Source organism: Neopelma chrysocephalum, unplaced genomic scaffold (genome assembly GCF_003984885.1).
Source record: "Neopelma chrysocephalum unplaced genomic scaffold, ASM398488v2 Primary Assembly neopelma1_26, whole genome shotgun sequence".
In the NCBI taxonomy this organism is placed as follows: domain Eukaryota; kingdom Metazoa; phylum Chordata; class Aves; order Passeriformes; family Pipridae; genus Neopelma; species Neopelma chrysocephalum.
Window position 1 is genome coordinate 9,758,624 of NW_020897695.1, and position 19,972 is coordinate 9,778,595.

Here is a 19,972-nt window from a genome sequence, read left to right on the forward strand (position 1 = left end):
TTGACCGCTTGTCCCCTAACAGAAGGAGAATTTTAAGCATTCTTTTTACTTAATTCTAAGTTGCTACAAGTGGCAACAGAGCTGTTTTCTCCTCACTCCTTTGTTTCTGTTTCGGTCCTGGATCTGCAGAAGGTCAAAAAGTAGCATCAGTTTCTTGGAGAAACAGTTCCATCACAGGCAATGGTACAAAACTCAGACCAATCATGTCAGCATTAATTTTTGATACTACTCATCATTCTAGCAATTTTAGAAAAAGTTATGCAGAAGGAGCTAAGACTGAAAAATGTAGACCTGGGATTTGCAAAAAAAATTCCCAAAAAACCCAAACCCATGATGACGCAAGATGCATCTGGAGAATGTGAAAGGACAAGAGATGTGAAGTAGTCATTGCTTTTAATGTGGCCGTATTTTACTAAGCTGAGGAGTATGGCATTAAGATTTTAGTAATTAAAGTTCCATTACTATACCAGGGACATTTTATTATTTTTCCTCAAGTGAAACTCTCACTAACATCCACTTGAATTCTTTGGTAAACTGAGCACAGCCTGTAACCCTGGCTGTAGCCTCATCTCAAGTCTATAGTTACAAACGGAAGCTGGCCATCTCCACAGCTGGGAGTTTCAGCCCAATTTATTCATGAACATTTGCTACACGATGTGCTCTGGTGAGGTTAAAAACTGCAGTCTGACTGATTTCACACTTTCTTAACCTCCTCATGCAGCATATCATACTCCAGATTCTTGTAGTAGCTACAAGATATTAAACTGTCCACATCTACTTTGCTGTTTCCCCATCCTCCCGCATACCTAAGAATGTTAATTACAGGGATCTGAATAGGGATCTGAATAGAATTAAATAATTTAATGACAATACAGACACTCAGATATCTTGAATATTTTATATAAAGAATAAAAAACCATTTATTAACATCTTAACAACTTCTCCAAAGGGACCCCCCCAAATTGCTCTTTATAAAACACAGTATCAAGCTCCTATTTCCAGCTTTTCATCTCTGTCCCCCATGTGGGTTCAGAAACTCTCAAAACTATCAATGTTTTGAAATAAAACTGTGGTAAGCCTTTCAAACCCCCTTATTCTGTTTTAGTTACAAGAAACTGTCCATACCCAACAAAAGCAATCTTTCCAAGAGCATACCATGTAATCAGTGAAAACTGAAAAAAGATTTTCACAGAGGCAATTTCTCATGCATCTAACAACATTCCGAAGGAGCGCAGCGTTGTCTACACCAAGCTACCAAGCACAACACAGGAAAGTTTTTATTTGCACATTTTTCTGTCTCTCTCTGCAAAAAGGTACACATACATTTTATTTCCTGTATGAAAAATTTTATCAAATTAGTTGCTTAAAGTCAAACACAGAAGTTCTTTCAGCTTAACTTACATCTGGAAAAAGCAAAAATATGGATATTGTCAATATATTGAGTGGCTGGCTCTGCAAAACTGCATTGTCTCTATTGTACTTAACTTTACTCTTCAGAATGTTTTTCCATCTTTCCAGGCTTGTTTCCATTCCACACTGGAGTTTTGTCTTGTTTGGCACATGAAATTTCTATTACCAAAATACCGAGAATGTTACTCAAGAAACCTTTTCTGGCCTTTTGATACACATCAGAATGGCCAGAATTGTACTGTATTTCATGTAGACCTAGGCAGCACAAAAATGTGAAATACAGGACTTAAGAGCAAAGTTTTTTAAATTGCCTACTGGTTTGTCATGTGTGTGTATATATATATTTCTCATGTATATATATATATACACATATTGCCAGAAACACCAGAAGCCCCAGCTGTAACAAAACTTCTGAGCAATGATATGGGGAGCTTGCATTGCTTGTTAATATAAAACATGACTGAGACTACATCCTATCAGCTGAAGATGATACTCAGGAGATGGAGCCAAAACATTGCAAAAATTTTACACAGTTCAAAGTTAAACCTGAAGGTCAATGATTAACCTCTGTCTGAAAAAGAAAGCAACATTTGGATTTTTTTTCTGGGGATGATCTAAGTGAAAATTCAAGGATGCTTACAGTGGAAAAAATTCTGCTGTCTCTAGAACATCTCAAGATTTGAAGCCATACACATTACAAAGAGAATTTTGTCCTTCTGCATCTCTCAAACACAGTATTAGCCACATCTGGTACTGCTTACAGAAATGTGGGATTTAGCTGAGGGTCAGATAGCCTCTTAATTTCCAAGGGAAATTAAGCTACAAAGGATCTTACAAAAAGTAATTAGCAAAAATTACTTAGTTTCTCACTACCAGTTTTAGTTCGCTGAAACCTTCCAAAATTGCTCTTATCACTAATGCTGGAGTGGCTGCAAGAACATCAGTTTAGATCCCTCACTGGAAACCTGATCACTTCTTACCCAGTCTTTCAGTTCCCGGGAAGCAAATGCGACTGGATTTGACCAGGTGGATGGCCTTACAAATGGCAGAGCCACCTCTGTGAATACCAAGGGGTGGAAACCAAAGTTTGTTTGAACTAGTGCCAACTGTACTTCAAGAAATTTTGAGGTAAGGGGCTTTTAAAGAAATGCCATCTGATTGTTATTACTGAATCCACCATTTTTTAGAGGGAAGGCAGATGAGATCCTCACAGAAGAATGAAAACACAAGAGCCTCTATCTTTGCATTTCTTTCTGTACAGGTGGCACAGGAGAAAAGTAGTGATCTTGGCTGTCACCGCATTCAATCTTCTCTCTTCCAGTAGCAACTCCCAGACAGACTGGATGAGCAGTGGTATTGAAGAAGGTCAGAACCGGGCCCTGAAGAGGGTCAGGAATCTAAGAACTGCTAATCAGATTCATGACATCAGATTAATGGCATGAATCTTAAGACTAGAGTGGCAACCTCCCCCAAAGAGAAGAACCACCAACACCCTTTCAAAACCCTCCACAACTACCCAGGAATAAGATCATGGCAGCTTTCATAATTCAGAGGCACAAAGGACACCTGCAATAATGCTCCCGGAACTGGGAAGAGACTTATGCTGCTCCAAAGGAGGGAAAGATTTTTCAAACATTCAGGTCTTATGCCACCATCTTGATCTCCCTTATGATGGAACAGCCTTAAAAATACGTGAATTTCTCTACCCAAAAGAGCAGAACTGTTCAGAAAAAGAAGCTTTGAAAGGGATGGAGAGCAGGACAAAAAGAGCTGTACTACTGGCATGTTTGTGAAGGTTGGTACTGGAGATCTAAACTAACACTACACAAAGTGGGGAGCTCAGGCAACTATCAGCTTTGACAGAGGTCCCACTGATTTGCCACAAGAGTTTTTCTGATATGAAATGTGTGTCTCTTCTTACTCAGGCTGCAGATCAGTAGATGAAGTGTGACTTGAGCAATTCATGCTCTTAATCTAATTCAGAATTTGCAGGTGGGAAAAAAGAAATCCCGAAGAACCAGGAATGGTGGCACAAGCTTGGTAGAAGCCTCCATCTCATCGTGCAGTTGGCAGAAACTAAAAAATGGGCAAACCCACCTTCCTCTAAGAGCATAACCAAGGGAGAAAGCAAGTTTTCCTTTTCAGTGGAAGTACCCATATACACAAATGTGAAGCTACACACGAGCTATTATCAAGATACAACTAACCCTTCATCTGTGAGCAACACGTGTCTGTTGAAGAAAGGTGTCACAAGTCAGGCATATCTCAAGTGATTTTGAAGTTATTTTCATCTCAGTGCTTTTTATTGGGATCTTGGAGTAAGGAAATTAACATCTAAGGTGCACACAGATGGGTCAACATCCTCACAAGTTACTGTGAGGAAGACAAAAGGAAATGTATTACTTCTACAGACTATGAAGCAATGTGGAAAATACCTCATGCAAGAACAGTAGATACATTCAATCAGTGCACTTACCTATACTTATACTACACTTACACTATCACCTGCTGGGAGAAACAAGTTAGTACTAGATTCTCTGTAAAAAAGGAGAATGTAGGTTCTGAGGCTGCAGCTTCCTCAATATCTAATGATGTCATTACAGAACATCTATATAAGTCAGTGTGACATTTATATACTTAGGGAAAAAAAATTACTCTTTTTGTGCTACTATCTGCATTGTCATCAATATCAGTATTTAAAAACACAACTTGAGTTTGAAACATTGCTGTCAATCTGTAAGGCACAGTCTGAACACAGTGGGAACTGCCTTTATTACTCTGTATTATTTTGAAGAATGATTGCTTTAACCATTAAAAACCAAAAGTCTTAACTATTTAATGACTACCGAAACTGCCAGACCTCCTCAGCCCATTTCATATTCTCCTGAAGCCATTTTAGAGCAGATGAAAGCTCCAGGCTGTAAACTTCTTCCATATTAACATTCATTGTCATATGCTTAAGTAAAAGCTTTGGATCGGATAAACGAGCTGCTAGAATCAGTCTCTCCACTGCCACTTGATAGGCACTGTTATCCTGAACTGTCTGATCTTCACATCTGTAAAAGAATTTTCACAAATACAAAATTAGGTACCATACAGGCCTTGTGTTGCTTGCCTGACACTCTACTGGCAGCAAGATTACAGAAATATTAAAATAAATCCATGTATTCACTTCACTGATAATACATTATGTTAATTTCTAGACAGATTTTAGATTATTATTCTGAAGAATTAAAAAGTTAGAAAAAGTATATTTTTAACATATTTTACAGTAATGAAATGTAGTAGGCTTTAATGCCAGTGCAAAGTAGCTCTGCCATATTCACAATTCATGAAAAAATATTTGTCTCTGGGCTGGAAAATTCAGTAAAGGAATGCAAAAAAGGTTTAATCATTTCTGGCATGTAATCACTTTTGGAACAAGGCTGTGCCTAAGTTACATGCCTGTATTTTTTTGCAAGGGCAGAACTTACTCTTTAAGAAAACAAGCAGAGGTACAATAGCACACATATGAAAAAAAGAGATAAAAACCTCCTCATTTATCAAAGGAACAAAATTAAGAGGTGTATTCCTTGGGAAGGATAGAAAGGAAGGAAGACAAAATACTAAAGTTTTGGAGATGCACATGTTCATAGTTCTTAACAAATGTAGCTTTTCTATGCAGTTTTATATTTTGATGACGAGCTAGTCAGTCTCAGAGAAAAGTGAGTCTTGAAAAATAAAATTACAGGTATAACCTAGTGACAGTGGTTGGTGGTTTACAGACAAAAGGAAAAAAAAGCAACAAAGCACATTTCTAATCTGGGTGTATTAAGACTCACAGAAAGTGGGAAAAGAAAACACTAATAAATTTAATATTGAGCTATCCCTCGTAAAGAAAATTAAATAAAATGGCTTCATGCACTTTCCAAAAAACAGCCAAGAAATGTTAAGAGTTGGTTTTTGAAAGAATTAACAACATTTTGACTGTGCCCTTCTACTCCAGTACTTAACCACAACACAACAATCTATATAGCAAGGTATCAAGTCATCTCATTTTTGAATATACAGTACATTCTTAGTGTGGTAGACACATTCAGTTAGGAAACACAAGTTACTGTCACTCTGGAACAACTACTCTTCTGCTACACACGTATAGAAATTATAATGATAAAAAAAAACCCAATTCAGAAACAAAGATTAAAAACAAGTTTAAAACCAAGCATCCTCTTTCCTAGACAGTGGAAAATAGGATCTCTTGTTAATTACCTCATAACGTGAACAATCAAAATGGTACGTATATGACAACAAACCTTTTCAGTATTATTTGAAGAGTCTGATTAGTAGTCATTGGACTTTGAATATAACTGGCATTTGAAACAAGAAATATTTCAATGGCCAACAGCATCTCAACTTCAGACAGGTAAGATGGAATCTTCAAAAGTTTGTGGTATGAATTTCCCTGCAGCTGTGGGTAGCAACCCAATGATAAAGCATCTGAGAATAAATGCAGAAACATGAGGAATTAGGACCACCAGTACTTAACACAGATCTGTTTTCTTCTGTGTGTGACTAAATGTGGAAAAAACCCAAACTCTTAATGGATTTTATTATTTCACCGATGAAGTGGCCTGATTTGAGAACTTAGCAAAGAGTATTCACACATAATATTCACTGTTGTAAAATGTTATTTTTTTCCATGAGTATTATCAGCTATGATTAAAAAGCTCTGACAGAATTCTGTAGACACCAAGTGTGTAATAACACAAGTACAACTTAGGGCAGGTCAGACAGAAGCTCTATTAATCATGATCAAAGTGAGAGAACATTTGAACAGCATCTCCTGCTTTTTTCCCCTAACTTTTCTTAAGTGATCCCAGCAACCCAACCTACATATACAGCATTTTAGGAGAAAAAGAAAAAGAGATGAGGAAAAACTATAATTCCAAGGTTAAAAAAGAACAAGACGGATGGACTCAAAGTAGACTGCTAACCACCACAATTCTAAGACAGGATCAAACAGTAAATAATGTGACAATGTGGAGTGACAACTCTTGGTGGACCCCAGCAGAGTGGCACACCCAGTATTATCTTAGCTCAGAAATGGGGAGTTGAAAACAATTTCTGACTATTAGCTTTTAGTTGAAAGGAATTTTCTTATAGTTAGGATAAACTTCTTAGCCAGACTTCTCAAATCTTACATATTAATAATTTTAGCACCACAGCTCTAAACAGATGTATAAGGAAATATAATTTTCCTAGATGAAAAAGTGAAGATGATGCAATTTTCAACCATTTCAAGGGTTCACATTTCTGAAAATCTGAAACTGAATATAAAAAATTAATTTTATCAAAATTACATTTATTTCATGCCAGGTAGTATGCAATGATTCTTATTTTCAACTATTTCCTAATAAATATTTTGGTTACAAATAAATTCCTGATAGTGACACAGAAAGTACTGTTTTTCTCTTACCCATTTCTTCCCAACATACTGAAATGTTATAAGCATGTTATCCAAAGACTGCAAGGGGAGGACATTGTTTAAGAAGCCACTTACTTTTGTAATATGTCCTAGCTTTAGACCACAAAGAACTTCTTCCCAAAGCTGTGATTAATCTTCTAAGTAAAATAAAATCAATAGCAATTTTTTTTGAAAGCATGAAGTCTACTGCAGAAGATGAGACCCCAAGGCTCTTGTTCTCAAAACAGGCATTTATCAGCTTGTTAAAAAGGCAGCTGTACTGAGAAACATCTACAATATCTGAAATGAAATGAAGAATATTAACTACTGAAGCCAAATGCAAATCTAATTGAAGAATCACTTCCCAATCAGTATCTAAATGAGGACTCTTGCTTTTATCAGCAAAATGGAACATGGGATAACATGAATGCTTTTTTCATCAGAAGTCTTTTATTACACTAGTTCATTTATATTGTGAAAGAGAAGTGTTAAGGTCCAAGTAACAATTTGCTGCCAAAACCAAGAGGATCAGATAAAAATACACTTACTTGCTCAAGCCTATAAATACAATCTTTACCTGATCTCTCAGGTTTAAAACTTTCACCAATAAAAATCACCTTAGTGCTTCCACTTCTGCTTCTACTCTGAACTGTCCCTTTCCTGGCAGGACTGAGCAGCCTTGTATCCACCTCTAACCTCAAAGAACTAGATCCTTTCAGTATTCTCTAAGTAGATGGTCTTCCAACCAACCTCTCCTAACATTCATAAAAGCACACACTGGCAACAGACTGAGGCCTACACAGAGGAATCAGCTGAGGTTTCCTCAGTGGAGCTTAAGTAACTACGCATCTCATTTTGAAGTACGTGTCCAAAATTTGCAAGATAAATTGAGCCCAAAAGAGCCCTTAGTTCTTAGCATGGTATGTAAAAGATGTCTAGGTTAGCTGGCTCAGTTACAGAAAAAAAATCCCCTAAGGCATTCATCTGAAATTGGGATAAAATTAATCATGCCAATTATATCCCTATTTGATTTCATTGTATAGACTCTGTATGATCCTTAAAAATTTAATGGGTCTTTTCTGTTGCCCTGTGTAATTGAGTCAATTGGAAAAAGAGGACAGGTGTATAAACACTGTGTGTGTGTGAGTGTGTGTGTGTGTGGCAAGAGCTGCAGAGTACAATACGAATTTAAACTGACACGACACTCCGGAAAAAACCCCAGGCTTGTCTAAAACCATCTTACTTCAACAAATTTTAGCTGGAAAACAGAGAAAGAAGAGCACAGAATCATCTGTTAAACTTTTAAGTCTTAACACAGTACCTTTTTCTTTACTTACCAGAACGGTTTTGCAAACCTGGGAAGTTCTGCAGAACTTCAAATGCCTGCCTGTACAAACTTTTACTCAGGTATTTGTGCACTAGGGTATGTAACAGATTGTGTCGATTGAGGATGTCCATTCTATCACAAGGCCACAATGGTGCATTTGTGGTCCACTCTGACTCTGTCGCAAACAACAGTGCAGTGTTATTTCTGTGAACTGAAACTGCTGGGCGCTGAGATTTTTGGCCATTAAGAATATACTGTAAACTGGAACATAACATAAATTTCAGATCTGCACAGAAAATGCAGTTCTAGTTATTAATAATTCATTCCTCATGACAAATGCTCTTCTGAGGGATTCTCTGGACCTTTATATTGTAAAATATTGTTAAATATCACAAAAGTAAAATGGACTGTCAGTGGCATACATAAATATGTAAATATCTATGTACATCTATAAAACTGAGTAGCAAATTTGAGACCCTAATAATTATTTACAGAACACATTCTATTCTTCATACTTCTGAGTTTCTTCTCCTTTCAGCAGATCAGAATTCCAAAAAGCCAGAAATGATATGTTATTTAACTGCAGAAATATGGTACTATTCTAAAGTAATTATATTAAATAGGGATACTGACAGGCATAAAGAAACACTGTATTGACCCAAGCCTGAAATTTTTTGACATTGAATGTCCCCTGGCTCAAATGAAATCTACATGGAGTAGGGTCATTTTCCAAACTGCACTCCTCCCTCATTACAGCAGACTTTTGAGTAGAACGGTGTTGATACCAGACTACTGCAAAAACTTTTCTGAAAAATATTATGTATTATATTATTTCTTATACATATCAAGACTACTACTAACCAGTAAGATGGATCACGTTTGCTTTTGTTGTCCCAGTATTATTAACTTCATTTAGTAACACAGAGCAGCTTGTATCTTTTATCTGAAATTTGTCATAGAAGGGAATGGTTCAAATTTAAGTCAAAAGCTTACCTCTCAATACCCTTGTCGCTCCATCCAAACTTCCACAATTAAGAAAGATTTCTGCAGCTTTATTAACAATCTGACATCTCGATGCTGACCTCCCTGCACCTATAAGTCCTTTCATGAGCGTAAAATGTATCTGTAGCTCGTGCAGTTTATCCAAAACCTTCCTCCCCTAGTGTAAGAGGGAGAAGGGAAACAGGGAAGGTCAGAGAAAGCAGTGGTATCAGTGAACAAAGAGTGTATTTACACAAAATACAGCAGATTTAATTTAGTAGTATAGGTTTACAGGCATCAGTTCAGTTATCCAAACTGAGTCAGGGGAGAAAACTTCTAAAGCAAAACTTCTAAAGAAGGGTCAAGTTTATTTTTTACTATGTAGGCAAAAAACCTTGACCAACCCCTCACTGAAGAGTTCCCAGCACACTATTCCCCACTATTTCTATTATATAATGTCCCTATACAGTATTTTTAATTTACTTTGTAATTAATTTCTATTTGCTTAGGTAATTTTTTTATTTTTGATTCCATTCAGCACTACACAATCTGCAAAATTCTAAAAAGATCATACAGAGATTTTTCTTTTTGCAGTAGAGCTATAATTGTTAAATTGAAATAATTACTCCAGCACAAGTGAAAGCAAACACTGATAGTTGTATGCAGCAGGACAATAAACTGGAAAAAGTTGGGCCTATCTAGCCAACAGTGTAACAACCAACAACTTGGTTGATTGCCAAGATTCCAGGCTGATATTTAGACTGGTTTCCTACAGAAGCTTTGTCTTAACTTTTTCGTTGTCCTTTTCAGTCAAAACTGGAAGAAAGGTAGCAGTCTCAAAGATAATTAAGATCTGACCAACTTAAAATAGATGATGATTAAGTCAAGGTGGGATATCAAAATAATGTTCCCAGCAAGGCAAGGCCAGGCAGAATTCAGTACTTGCCCTGTCTGGCCGCATCTTGCTAGTCAAGCAACATGGACCAAGCTCCAAACTTGATGTGTTTCAGCTCTTGTTTAGTGGGTGCATCAATGAGGAAGCAGCTTATTAAAAATTGTGGTTTTGTGTGAGCATGCATTGTGGTGGCAGAATAAGGGTCATGAAGGTAGAGGGAAAGGGAAGTTTAGGAGAACAGAGAAGCTGACAGAAAATGAAACTCACTTATAAGAAGCTCATGATTTGAAAATGCTTTATGCATATGTACATACATACTGTGGACTGCTATGTGCTCAAAATTGGAGACTTTTGAAGCCCTACAGGTATCTGCAATTGTTTATCTCAGCAAACTCCATAAAAATACTAGAAGTATCACTGCAGTTAGCATTTAAAGTGTGAAGAACCCATTTGACTGTAGATGTATGTAGCTGAAGGGGAAACTTACATACTAGAAAGACTCTAAGTGCAAACCAGAGACAAAATATAAAATTTAGAAGGAACTGCATCTATTCCATCCTTCTGGCAAAAGGAGGGGCCACTGTGAAGTCTTCTTTATAGGAAGACAGAAAGCATGCAGCTATAAGCAGAGAAATGATCTATAAAGGAAGGGCACTCAAAATCCAGTTGTGGAATGGGATCCTTAATTGGACTAGAATCTCTGACCAATTCTCTGAAATATTAAAAAGCTGGAAAAAAATAAGCCATAGCAAAGTCCTGCAAGATAGGAAATAGATGAAATAGGAAGTGGGTGAAATAACTGCCAAAGGAGCATTAATGTTACAGGATTCTCTACAAGCACATATCCAGAAAGCAGTCTAGTGTTGCTTGAAGAGCCACCTTAATGGAAGACATATTCATGTTTCAAATCTGCATGTTTTTTCAAAGTAAATCTGTTTTATGAACTTTCCTTACCTCCTACAAAGAATGTTCTCCTCAGGACCAAGGAGCATACATATTTCCCCCCTGAGAACTACCAATCACCAAAGCTATGCAATAAAGGGGTTTGATGTTCACGAAAGAAAAGTGATCTGAAAAGCATATCTAGAGTTTCAGATAGTCCAGCATATTCGTAAAATGGCACAGGGCATGTCCTAGAGCACAATATCAAGTAGATACTAGCCTCTAACCACAGGATTAGGGATTTATCTGATACATATAATGGAGTGAAACTGGTTGGAGAATGGGAGAAATGACAGATCCCTGAAGCAGAGACCAATTTGGGACCTGCCAGTTCTAATAAAAATCGCAGAGCCTCATTCACATTCCCATACGGTCAGCACAGGTTGTCTACAAGGCTATTTGAGGATCTTGGTCAGCAGTCTGTTGAAAAGTGGGTTTGATACCTAATGCAACATTTTCAAAGAAATCATGACCTTTTGCTCTAGACATGAAAAAAATCATAGTATTGAAAGAAGCATCTACTTTTAGTAACTCATGTTGTACAAGAAAAACACTACACATGCTTATGACAACTTGCACCTCTGAAATTACGACATGAAGATGAATCGCCTTGGAATATTAGGGGTTATGCAATCCAAATATCAGGATCACCCTTAAGAAGTATCTGTAAAACAGCTAAAATGTATGAATGCGTACAAACACTATATTCTGAAGAAGACAGCCAAATCCCAAGCCAAACTAAACTCTTCAATGGGCATGTGAGCACTATCACTCCTCAATGCCAAAATTTATATCACCTCTTCTATGGTTAGGACTATCTTAACTGTTCTAATTGCTAAGTTTTGTGGAACAAAAATGCCTAAAAATACTGCACTACTTCTAGTGCAGTATTACGTAAGTGCTAATGCAAAGATCCTCTCTCCTTCTCTTTACTCTTAAACAGTACCACACTGTGCTGTAGCTTGACAGGGACCTGCTGAATTCAACTGAACAAGCTGATGCTGAAAAATTAATGATTCAACAGAACAGGTGTACTGCTTCTAGACTAAGCACCTCTAGCAAATATCTCCTGGGACCTGGCTCGACCAATAGCACAAAAGAGAATTTAATTCCTTGAGGTGAACCAAAACGGGTTCCTTGATGACAATTCACAAAAAAACCCAACCCAAAACTTCAAGAGACAAAGGGAAGAAGATAACGAGAGCATTTCCTTTTGTTCATAATAATTCATGCTGGAAATCATCTCGTATGGGATGAGGAACATCCCAGTACAGCATAATTACTAGCTGAAAGGATCAGGCCCAAGTTCAGAATTTGATCACTGAACAAAATACACTCCAAAATCACTGGTAGTTTATACTATTTCTTATGCTGTCACTTGTCATGTTACATTGTATAGGAGATTCCGTCTGGTATACACTGCTTCCTTCCAGGAAGAAAAAGATGAATTTAACATTGAAGTAGATATTGCTACAGTGAAATTATGACCAATACTGCGTGAGGCCTAAGGAGCGTAAAACATCCAGTCAGAAGTCTAGTCTCTTAGCCCTGGCCCTTTATAATATTTGACAGCAAAGACAGCATTGTAAAGGGTATTTCTTTGTGATGTCCAAGTTTTGCAAGATTCGCAGAATTTAGAAACTTATATTCTATCGAAGAAAAGCACTTCCAGTGGAGTTCTGAGGAACAAGCAGTTCACCAAGAGCAGCAGCAGCCTTGCTATGCTGCTTTTCTGTCTTTCTGGCCTTATCCATGCTATTTGAGGTCAGATGCAGAAGCACCAGTGCAGGAAACTGCCGAAACTTCTCTAAATATCACTTGAGTTGTGAGGTCTCAAAATGCAGCATTATCGCCAGACAGAAGAAACACACATTTCCGGGAAACAATCCCATCAGCACCTCACCCTAGAATATCAGGAAGACTGTTCTCCTAATTCAGATTCAACCTCAGCTCAGAAAAATCACAAGCTGAACCTGAACAATCAAATTCCTAGGTTGCAAGACAAAGTTATGATGGCCTCCACAGAAGCCCACTGCTCAGAAAGGCACAGTAAAATGCTTTGATCCAGCTGGACAATTAAGAAGTATTAAGATGGCGAGGAGGCAGGTGGAGCCATTCAACTAGAGAAACACAATTTAACATCTAGAAGAGAAATGACTACTTCTTTTTCTTCAAGTCAGGTTCCTACAGTCCAAGTATACCTTCGTCCACTGCAGTACTTCGTGATAAGAATACATTACGCTTATTCCAGTCCTCCCAATGAAAAGTCTGTCTGCTTCATTAGGTTGTGAATTTTTCATTACTGGAAAGAAAACAAAAAGCATTTTTTGAAAAATTTTACATGTAAATGCAGTTTAAAAGAAATTAAATGCTTGAAAAACACAGTCATTGTGAAAATATCAAATCCATTTTCTGAAATATTTACCATTAAAAGTAGTAACTTTTTAAGTTCTAACACTGGAAGTAGGGTAAGTAACTATAGTTTATTCAGACAGTATTTCATAGTAGTCTAAGTCATCTATAAAATGATTGGACATATAATGACATAATTTAGCAACATCATTATTTGTAAAGTAAGCTTTACATTTTCTGGCAACATGAAGAAATTTTGGTAATTGCAGAACTGAGTAATTACAAGTTTTTCCAAACATATTGTACAACCTCTTTGGTCTCAACCCATTCAGGTGTGGGAATATTTTTTGTACCATTAGAAAATAAAAATAAATATTTTAAAATGTAGTGTTTATTTATCTTGTATTTGCAATTTCTATTTTTACGCATGCTTTCTAATGCATTTAATATATTAGCGCAGTAGTACACAAAAAATTGAGGGTGAGTGTTCAAAAATCTTTTACTGATGGAGGTGCATATCAGTTTGGAGACCACTGCTTTAGGGAAGACAGACTAAGTTCCAAGTTCTGCCAAAATATTCTCTCTGTGTCACAAACGGAAGCTGTCATAGCTGTTTAGTAATGCAGAAGTCTGTGGTCAGAAAGGTCATGTCACATATCTGGAATAAGTATTCATCATGTTTTAGTAGTTAATACAGGATGAAAAGTATCAGAGTCATCCCTTATAAAATACTTAAATATCCCACTGACACTTCAGTGAGCCTCAGTAATTTGTGAGCTTATCAGGAAGAATGATACAGATATGCAAATGAAGGGGCATAGGGAGGAAAGGGGCAACTAGAAGGTGTTTTGTGGACCCAGCACTTGGGAGAAACTCTTGGTTCTTTAGAGAATACTTCTAAAAATCCAAATTACTAAGGAAAAGAAAAGGTATAAATTATGTATATGATGTAACCCTCTTCAAGGTGTTTTAAAATACACGACTATATATATATTGACAACTCTAAAGTTTATTTATGCTATTAATAGTGTGACACTTCACATGACAATACTTAAATACATTTGCCTTTGTCCTGAGTATGGGCCATTCTTACTAAAAGACCACAAATTTTGGGTTCTCTTCTTGATTTCACAAAGCTCAAGTGTTCCTCCTTCAGAATTTTCTTTTGACTTTAAGTGTAAGCACTGTGGATTTTACTTCTAGTAGAAAATGGCTTCTACTGAACATTACAGCTGATTGCATTTGCAACTCAAGAAATTCTGAACATCGTAACATAAAATTAACTAATAATCATAAAACTATACAAAATAAATTTTTATCTCTTTTAAAACTCTACAAAGAATAGGGATGAACAAAAAGCATTTCTTGTATCTTAATTTTACCTGCATCAGTAAAATCACAGAAAGGAACTTCTGGTCTGTCTGACTCAGAATCTTTGGTTAGTATTTCAGCAATAGATAAAAATAATTTCTGAAAATCCTCAAAACATTCACATCCAGTTCTTGCATTAAGATACAAAGTTCCCAGTTTGGTCCAATCCCTTTTTTCCTTACAATGCTGTGAAGAGGGCAAGGAATAAAGATAAGCAAACCTGCTTCCAGAACACCAAACAGAAAATATATTGAAATTTGAGAGATACACCTGGGATAGATTAAAGCAGAAAAAAGATGGAAATGAAATGCTACTGCCAACCTTCATGTTCATATGGCACAGTTTCATGTTGCCTAACTTGCATGGACTACTAATTACTTCTGTCCCTCCAGAAATAAAATTTCTTTTTTCATGTCATGACCCCAACTGAGGAAGCTCATAACTTATGCATCCTATTTATGAACTGGCATTCATCCAGTATTTACTATCCTTTTTTTTTTTGACATGATGCACACCGGATTTATGGTTAATTTCTATATGAGTTTTAAAACACTCATTTACAATCCTGCCAAGGGAAGACAGTAAATGTATTAAACAAATAATTGAGCAGAGTTAGTTTCACAGAATATATTTCCTTGTCTCAGTTTACTTGCCAGATCACTTGGTAACTTTGGTGTTGAAGGAGTAAAAAAGAAGGTTCTTCCCTTCTTATATTTCAGTGTCTGGATTTGAGCACTATGTGTGATAATATGTAAACCATAATTGAGCATAATAAGTAATCTGACCTTGAATATGAAACACACAAATGTCCAACTAAAGAATGTTTTACAATATTTTCTTATTCTTTAGAATTCATGCTTAGTGTTGTCAATTGCAGCCTTTTACAATTGTGTGTTTTTATACTAGATGTGAATTCTATCTGCTAAATAATACAAATAAATTTTTGGTGAGGAATGATGCACCACTACCAACTACAAGCATAACAAATGTAAGGCATAGGAAATAATTGCTTAAAGTTATAAAATCTTTAAATTAGATACAAACCCAAGATACAAACTGCAAGTATGTAAATTAAAATACTGACATCACAGAAAAGCCAAAGACAGTATTCCCTTGCATGTTAAGCCTTCCCAAATATGTCTTTACATAAAAGCATTTGATCATAAGCTCAATATACCCAATAATAAAGCTCACTAATTTACAAAGGTGTACAAATTGTTATTTCTTGTATGTTTAAAAGAAGGCATAGTTCAAGTATTCCAACAAGTCTGAAGAATGCACATACTGTACCTGAATTTCATCTGCTGCCAAGTTGAAATCAAAAAGCCAGTTCTTTTCAAAATGGTGTCTTTCCCTAAATCTTCCATATGAAAAAAATATTAATACTTAATTTTAACACACCCTATTGAACTAAATTATGCACTAGCAGAAGATAAACAACAAAAGACCATATATGAACAATAAACTGATCTGATTTTTGATTCTATTTACTTCACATTATGCAAACTGCACACTGAAAACACTCATTTACAATCTTGCCAAGGGAAGATGGTGAATGTATTAAACAAATAATTGAGCAGAGCTAGTTTCACAGAATATATTTCCTTGTCTCAGTTGAAGTGTAACTGAAAAGGTACAAATAAGACTTGCAAATCCAGTAAGTAAACACAAAACTGTATTGTATGTACTTCTGACATAAAATGACAAGTGCAAGTCACCTTCAAGTACCTAGGAGCACAACACTTTATTCTGATGCCACCACTGAAACGATGGATACATCTACTCAGTGCAATGCTACGATGTAGAGATGCATAACCTACACAGGGCATGTGCTAGCACATGTAACTGAAGTAGCACAGGTGCTCAGTCTTCATAGATACAGACCATTTCTCACATTCAGCTGAACTCACATACTGAGGCAACCTGGAAGAAGTCATTACTTTGTGAATCAGATTCCCAATACAAAAAGTGATTAAAATGACCTCCAGCATTTGTGGTAAATTGCATACGTAAAACACAGAGATCCATGGCTGAAAGTACTCTATGGGAAAAGTATGCAAAAGCAGAAAATAATTTCTACACTTCTTTCAGTTGGAACAGTGGTGGTTTGTTTTCAGATGGTAGATGCTGCATATTTGGTCTTCTCTAAGAATGAAAGGTATGTTTATGAATCACAAATTTAGTTTCTCAGCTTGCATGTGTGTATATGATGCAGATGATACAAAAAAGAGGAAGGATCACAATCTCGTTCAAGCGATGGGGAGGTATCAACAGTTTTGGAACAGATTTGACATTTTGCCCAGTGTAATCCAGCAGTACCTAAAAATGATCCTCCTCCCTAGCAGTGTTGGCACAAGTGTTTATCTAATCACACCATAAAGGAAACTAGAAAACTACTTCAAATTGTAACCCTCGCATTGTCTAGAAGGGTTATTTTTTGCAGAAGTACTGTTTGCTTATGTGGGCATAAATGATATATTAAACCATGATGTTTTGAATTTGACTAGTTATATAAACCTGGAGCACAGCAGGGAGCAGACTGTACAATGATGGTTGATATGGAAAAAATAATAATTGGAATCTAAGTTTTGACTTAACAATCCTTGATCTTTGAAGCACAGTAGATTGACACCACTTTAAATACAATTAGGCATGATACGACAGTATTTTAATTCAAAACATCTTTTAAAGATTTTACATAAATTTATAAAAATAGAACCTAAAGCAGGAACTAGACAGATATAATTAGAAAAACAGTTCCTTAAAGACATACCTGGATTTTATGTTCAAAACAATACTTATTTCCCAACTGGAAACTTGCAAGTGGTGAAGTAACTTAACAATATAGTCAAAATGGTCTAACTCAAGGAACATACCAGCATCAATGAGCTGTAATATCAAAATAGTAAGAAAAGTAAGCATACAAAAAATTGTGATCACAACGCATTTTCAGAGTAAGTGGTAAACAACATTGGGAAAAACATGTCACTGTGAATCTTAGTCAAAAAAGAATGGATTAAATAAAAACCCGTACAACCAATTCAGCTACTCACAATAACACTTTTAATATTATTTCAGTACTATTTTTTTAAAGTAATGTGTTTGAGTTTTAAAACAGGGAAAGTATTTCAGAAATTCCAACAAGAAGCAGTAGTACAAACTCATACCTTACGAAAGGTACGGATTAGTGTGGGCACAGCATCTCTTAAATTCAAAGAAGCCACTTGCTCAAAAACTTTCAGAAGAACATCTGTAGTTGGCTAATTTAAACCAAAAAGAAAAGCACAATGAGTTTTGCAATTATGTTCAATAACAAAGCTTAGAGATTTTATAATGGGAACTTTTGAACTGCTCCCCTCACCCAAGATTTGAGTACCAGAGTAAAACCAAACTTATTAACACAAATGGCATAATACTCAAACTTGGAGTGTGGAGAAATTATGGAACAAAGATTTAAAAATATTCCAAAGTCACCTACCAGCATCTTGATTTCTACAGTTACATTCAATATCCAAAATACCTCCTGCAACAAACACTTCTTGAGCAGAGAAACAAGAAGATCATTCAACACTTGAGAAGCAAAATCCACACCAGGAATAACTCCTCTGTAATACCGCACAAATATCTGGACTGAAAAAGCAATTAAATTAATTTCACTTTGGGGTAACGGATGCTAACTATTTAAGCAAGTTATTTCCTTACATTTTAAATGCAGTGTAATAACCCTTAATTATCCAAGATATTATGAGACAGTGATATGGAGAAAAATGTGTTAAAGGATCCAGTTTGAATACAGTGTTAACCTTACTAGACTCAGACTGACTATTCTGAAATACCTCATATCATTGAACTGAACACTGTAAGCCCTGTAGATTTCAAGAAAGCTTAGCTGATTTGGTGCAGCACAAGAAAAATGCACAAAACCAGGTCAGATTTAGTATGTGCGTCAAGGTAGTAAGGCCTTTCCAGACATGAAGCTCTAGAAAGTGAAGTGCAGTGCTATGGTGGACAGTTTTACAACCTGCTGCATAGCTAGCTTTCCTTGATAGATACGTACTGTAGCTTGCTGGTACACAGTGTTACCCACATTAAAACACCCAGTATTTTAACATGGGAACAATACCGCACAGGGCCCATTCTGCTACACCCTGAGAAGCTCTCAAAAACTTAAGACTGCTCAAGACAGGTACAAAAGGAATCACTGTCCAAAGTGAAAAAAAACCCAAACCAAAACAAATTCCTTTCTGACTGAACTCAAAAGCTCAGATGGATCTGCATCAATTGCAGTCCTTAAAATGGGTTAATCATAATTGCCTGCATATATGGTAATGTGTAAGGACTAAACTAAAGCTGTTTGGGTGCAGTAGCAACACTTCAAGAGCTTCATTCTAAAGTTTTTGGGTTTGTGATGTTTGGCCAGGGTGTTCAAAAGCACCTTAACAAAATTTGGGTCCTCTGCCCCAGTCATGCATTTCTACTCTCAAATCTAGTTACAGTCAGGCTAAGTTCATTTTCTGTGGAAGTAAGTTTCTAACAACCTCCTGAGATAACTGTGTATTTAAATTTCTAGCCTGACTGGGAAATTTAAACATGACAATGCAGGGATTGAACATATTCATTTGAAATAGGAACTTCTTATTCACTGTTGAAGTGGTAACCATTTCTCTCTCGACAACCTATTTTATTTGCTTTAAATAAGCTAAGTATCAAAGATACATCAACAGCTACTACTATACCATACCTGCACGTTTTAGGAGGCCTGGTTCTTTGATATTAATGTATGTCCTAAGAATTGCCATGCAAATCTAGGAATAAAAAAAAAACAAGCAAAAAAACCTATTATGAAATGTTGCCTCAGTTTACACCAAACAAAAGAACTACTCATAAACATGACTTCTATTATGAAATGAGCTCTACACTGAAAATGCAGTTACTTTGAGATTAGTATTAATGTGGCAGACTGTAAACAAACAGAAAAAGAGAAGCAGAAAGGTTAAAGTGAAATGTGGTAAGAAAAATTACATGGAACATACCAACTAAGAAGTCAAAAAATCATCCAGATATGAAGACTGTAACACTGATTATCACAAAGAATCACTTATAAGGACACAGAACAAAAAACTCACTAACTTCATTTAATGAACCGTTTCACCCCACACCCACTTAATTAAGAAAAAAAAAAAGTCCACAAGTTATTTGGTATTGGAACATTCTGGTTTTAACATCTTAATCTGTCAGCTTTGTGATATTT

At 36.1% G+C, this 19,972-nt stretch overlaps 1 protein-coding gene across 6 annotated transcripts in view; it reads right to left on the bottom strand.

Annotated features, from left to right (window-relative positions):
• Positions 1–884: 884 nt before the first annotated feature.
• The window catches only part of TOPAZ1 (testis and ovary specific PAZ domain containing 1), a 40,509-nt gene continuing 21,421 nt past the window's right edge, over positions 885–19,972 (bottom strand). For 4 of the 6 annotated variants that reach the window (XM_027675471.1, XM_027675473.1, XM_027675472.1 and 1 more), the window contains 13 exons: positions 19,463–19,526; positions 18,200–18,351; positions 17,889–17,981; positions 17,495–17,610; positions 16,012–16,081; positions 14,733–14,907; positions 13,200–13,300; positions 9,174–9,339; positions 8,191–8,355; positions 6,950–7,153; positions 5,703–5,886; positions 4,271–4,466; positions 885–1,569 (listed from right to left, as the gene is read on the bottom strand). In XM_027675471.1, the coding sequence (XP_027531272.1) occupies positions 1,393–1,569; positions 4,271–4,466; positions 5,703–5,886; positions 6,950–7,153; positions 8,191–8,355; positions 9,174–9,339; positions 13,200–13,300; positions 14,733–14,907; positions 16,012–16,081; positions 17,495–17,610; positions 17,889–17,981; positions 18,200–18,351; positions 19,463–19,526 (1,863 nt within the window). In that variant the 3' untranslated portion in view covers positions 885–1,392. Of the gene's footprint in view, positions 1,570–4,256; positions 4,467–5,702; positions 5,887–6,949; positions 7,154–8,190; positions 8,356–9,173; positions 9,340–13,199; positions 13,301–14,732; positions 14,908–16,011; positions 16,082–17,494; positions 17,611–17,888; positions 17,982–18,199; positions 18,352–19,462; positions 19,527–19,972 lie in introns of all 6 variants that reach the window. The other 2 variants (XM_027675474.1, XM_027675475.1) reach the window with 2 other exon arrangements.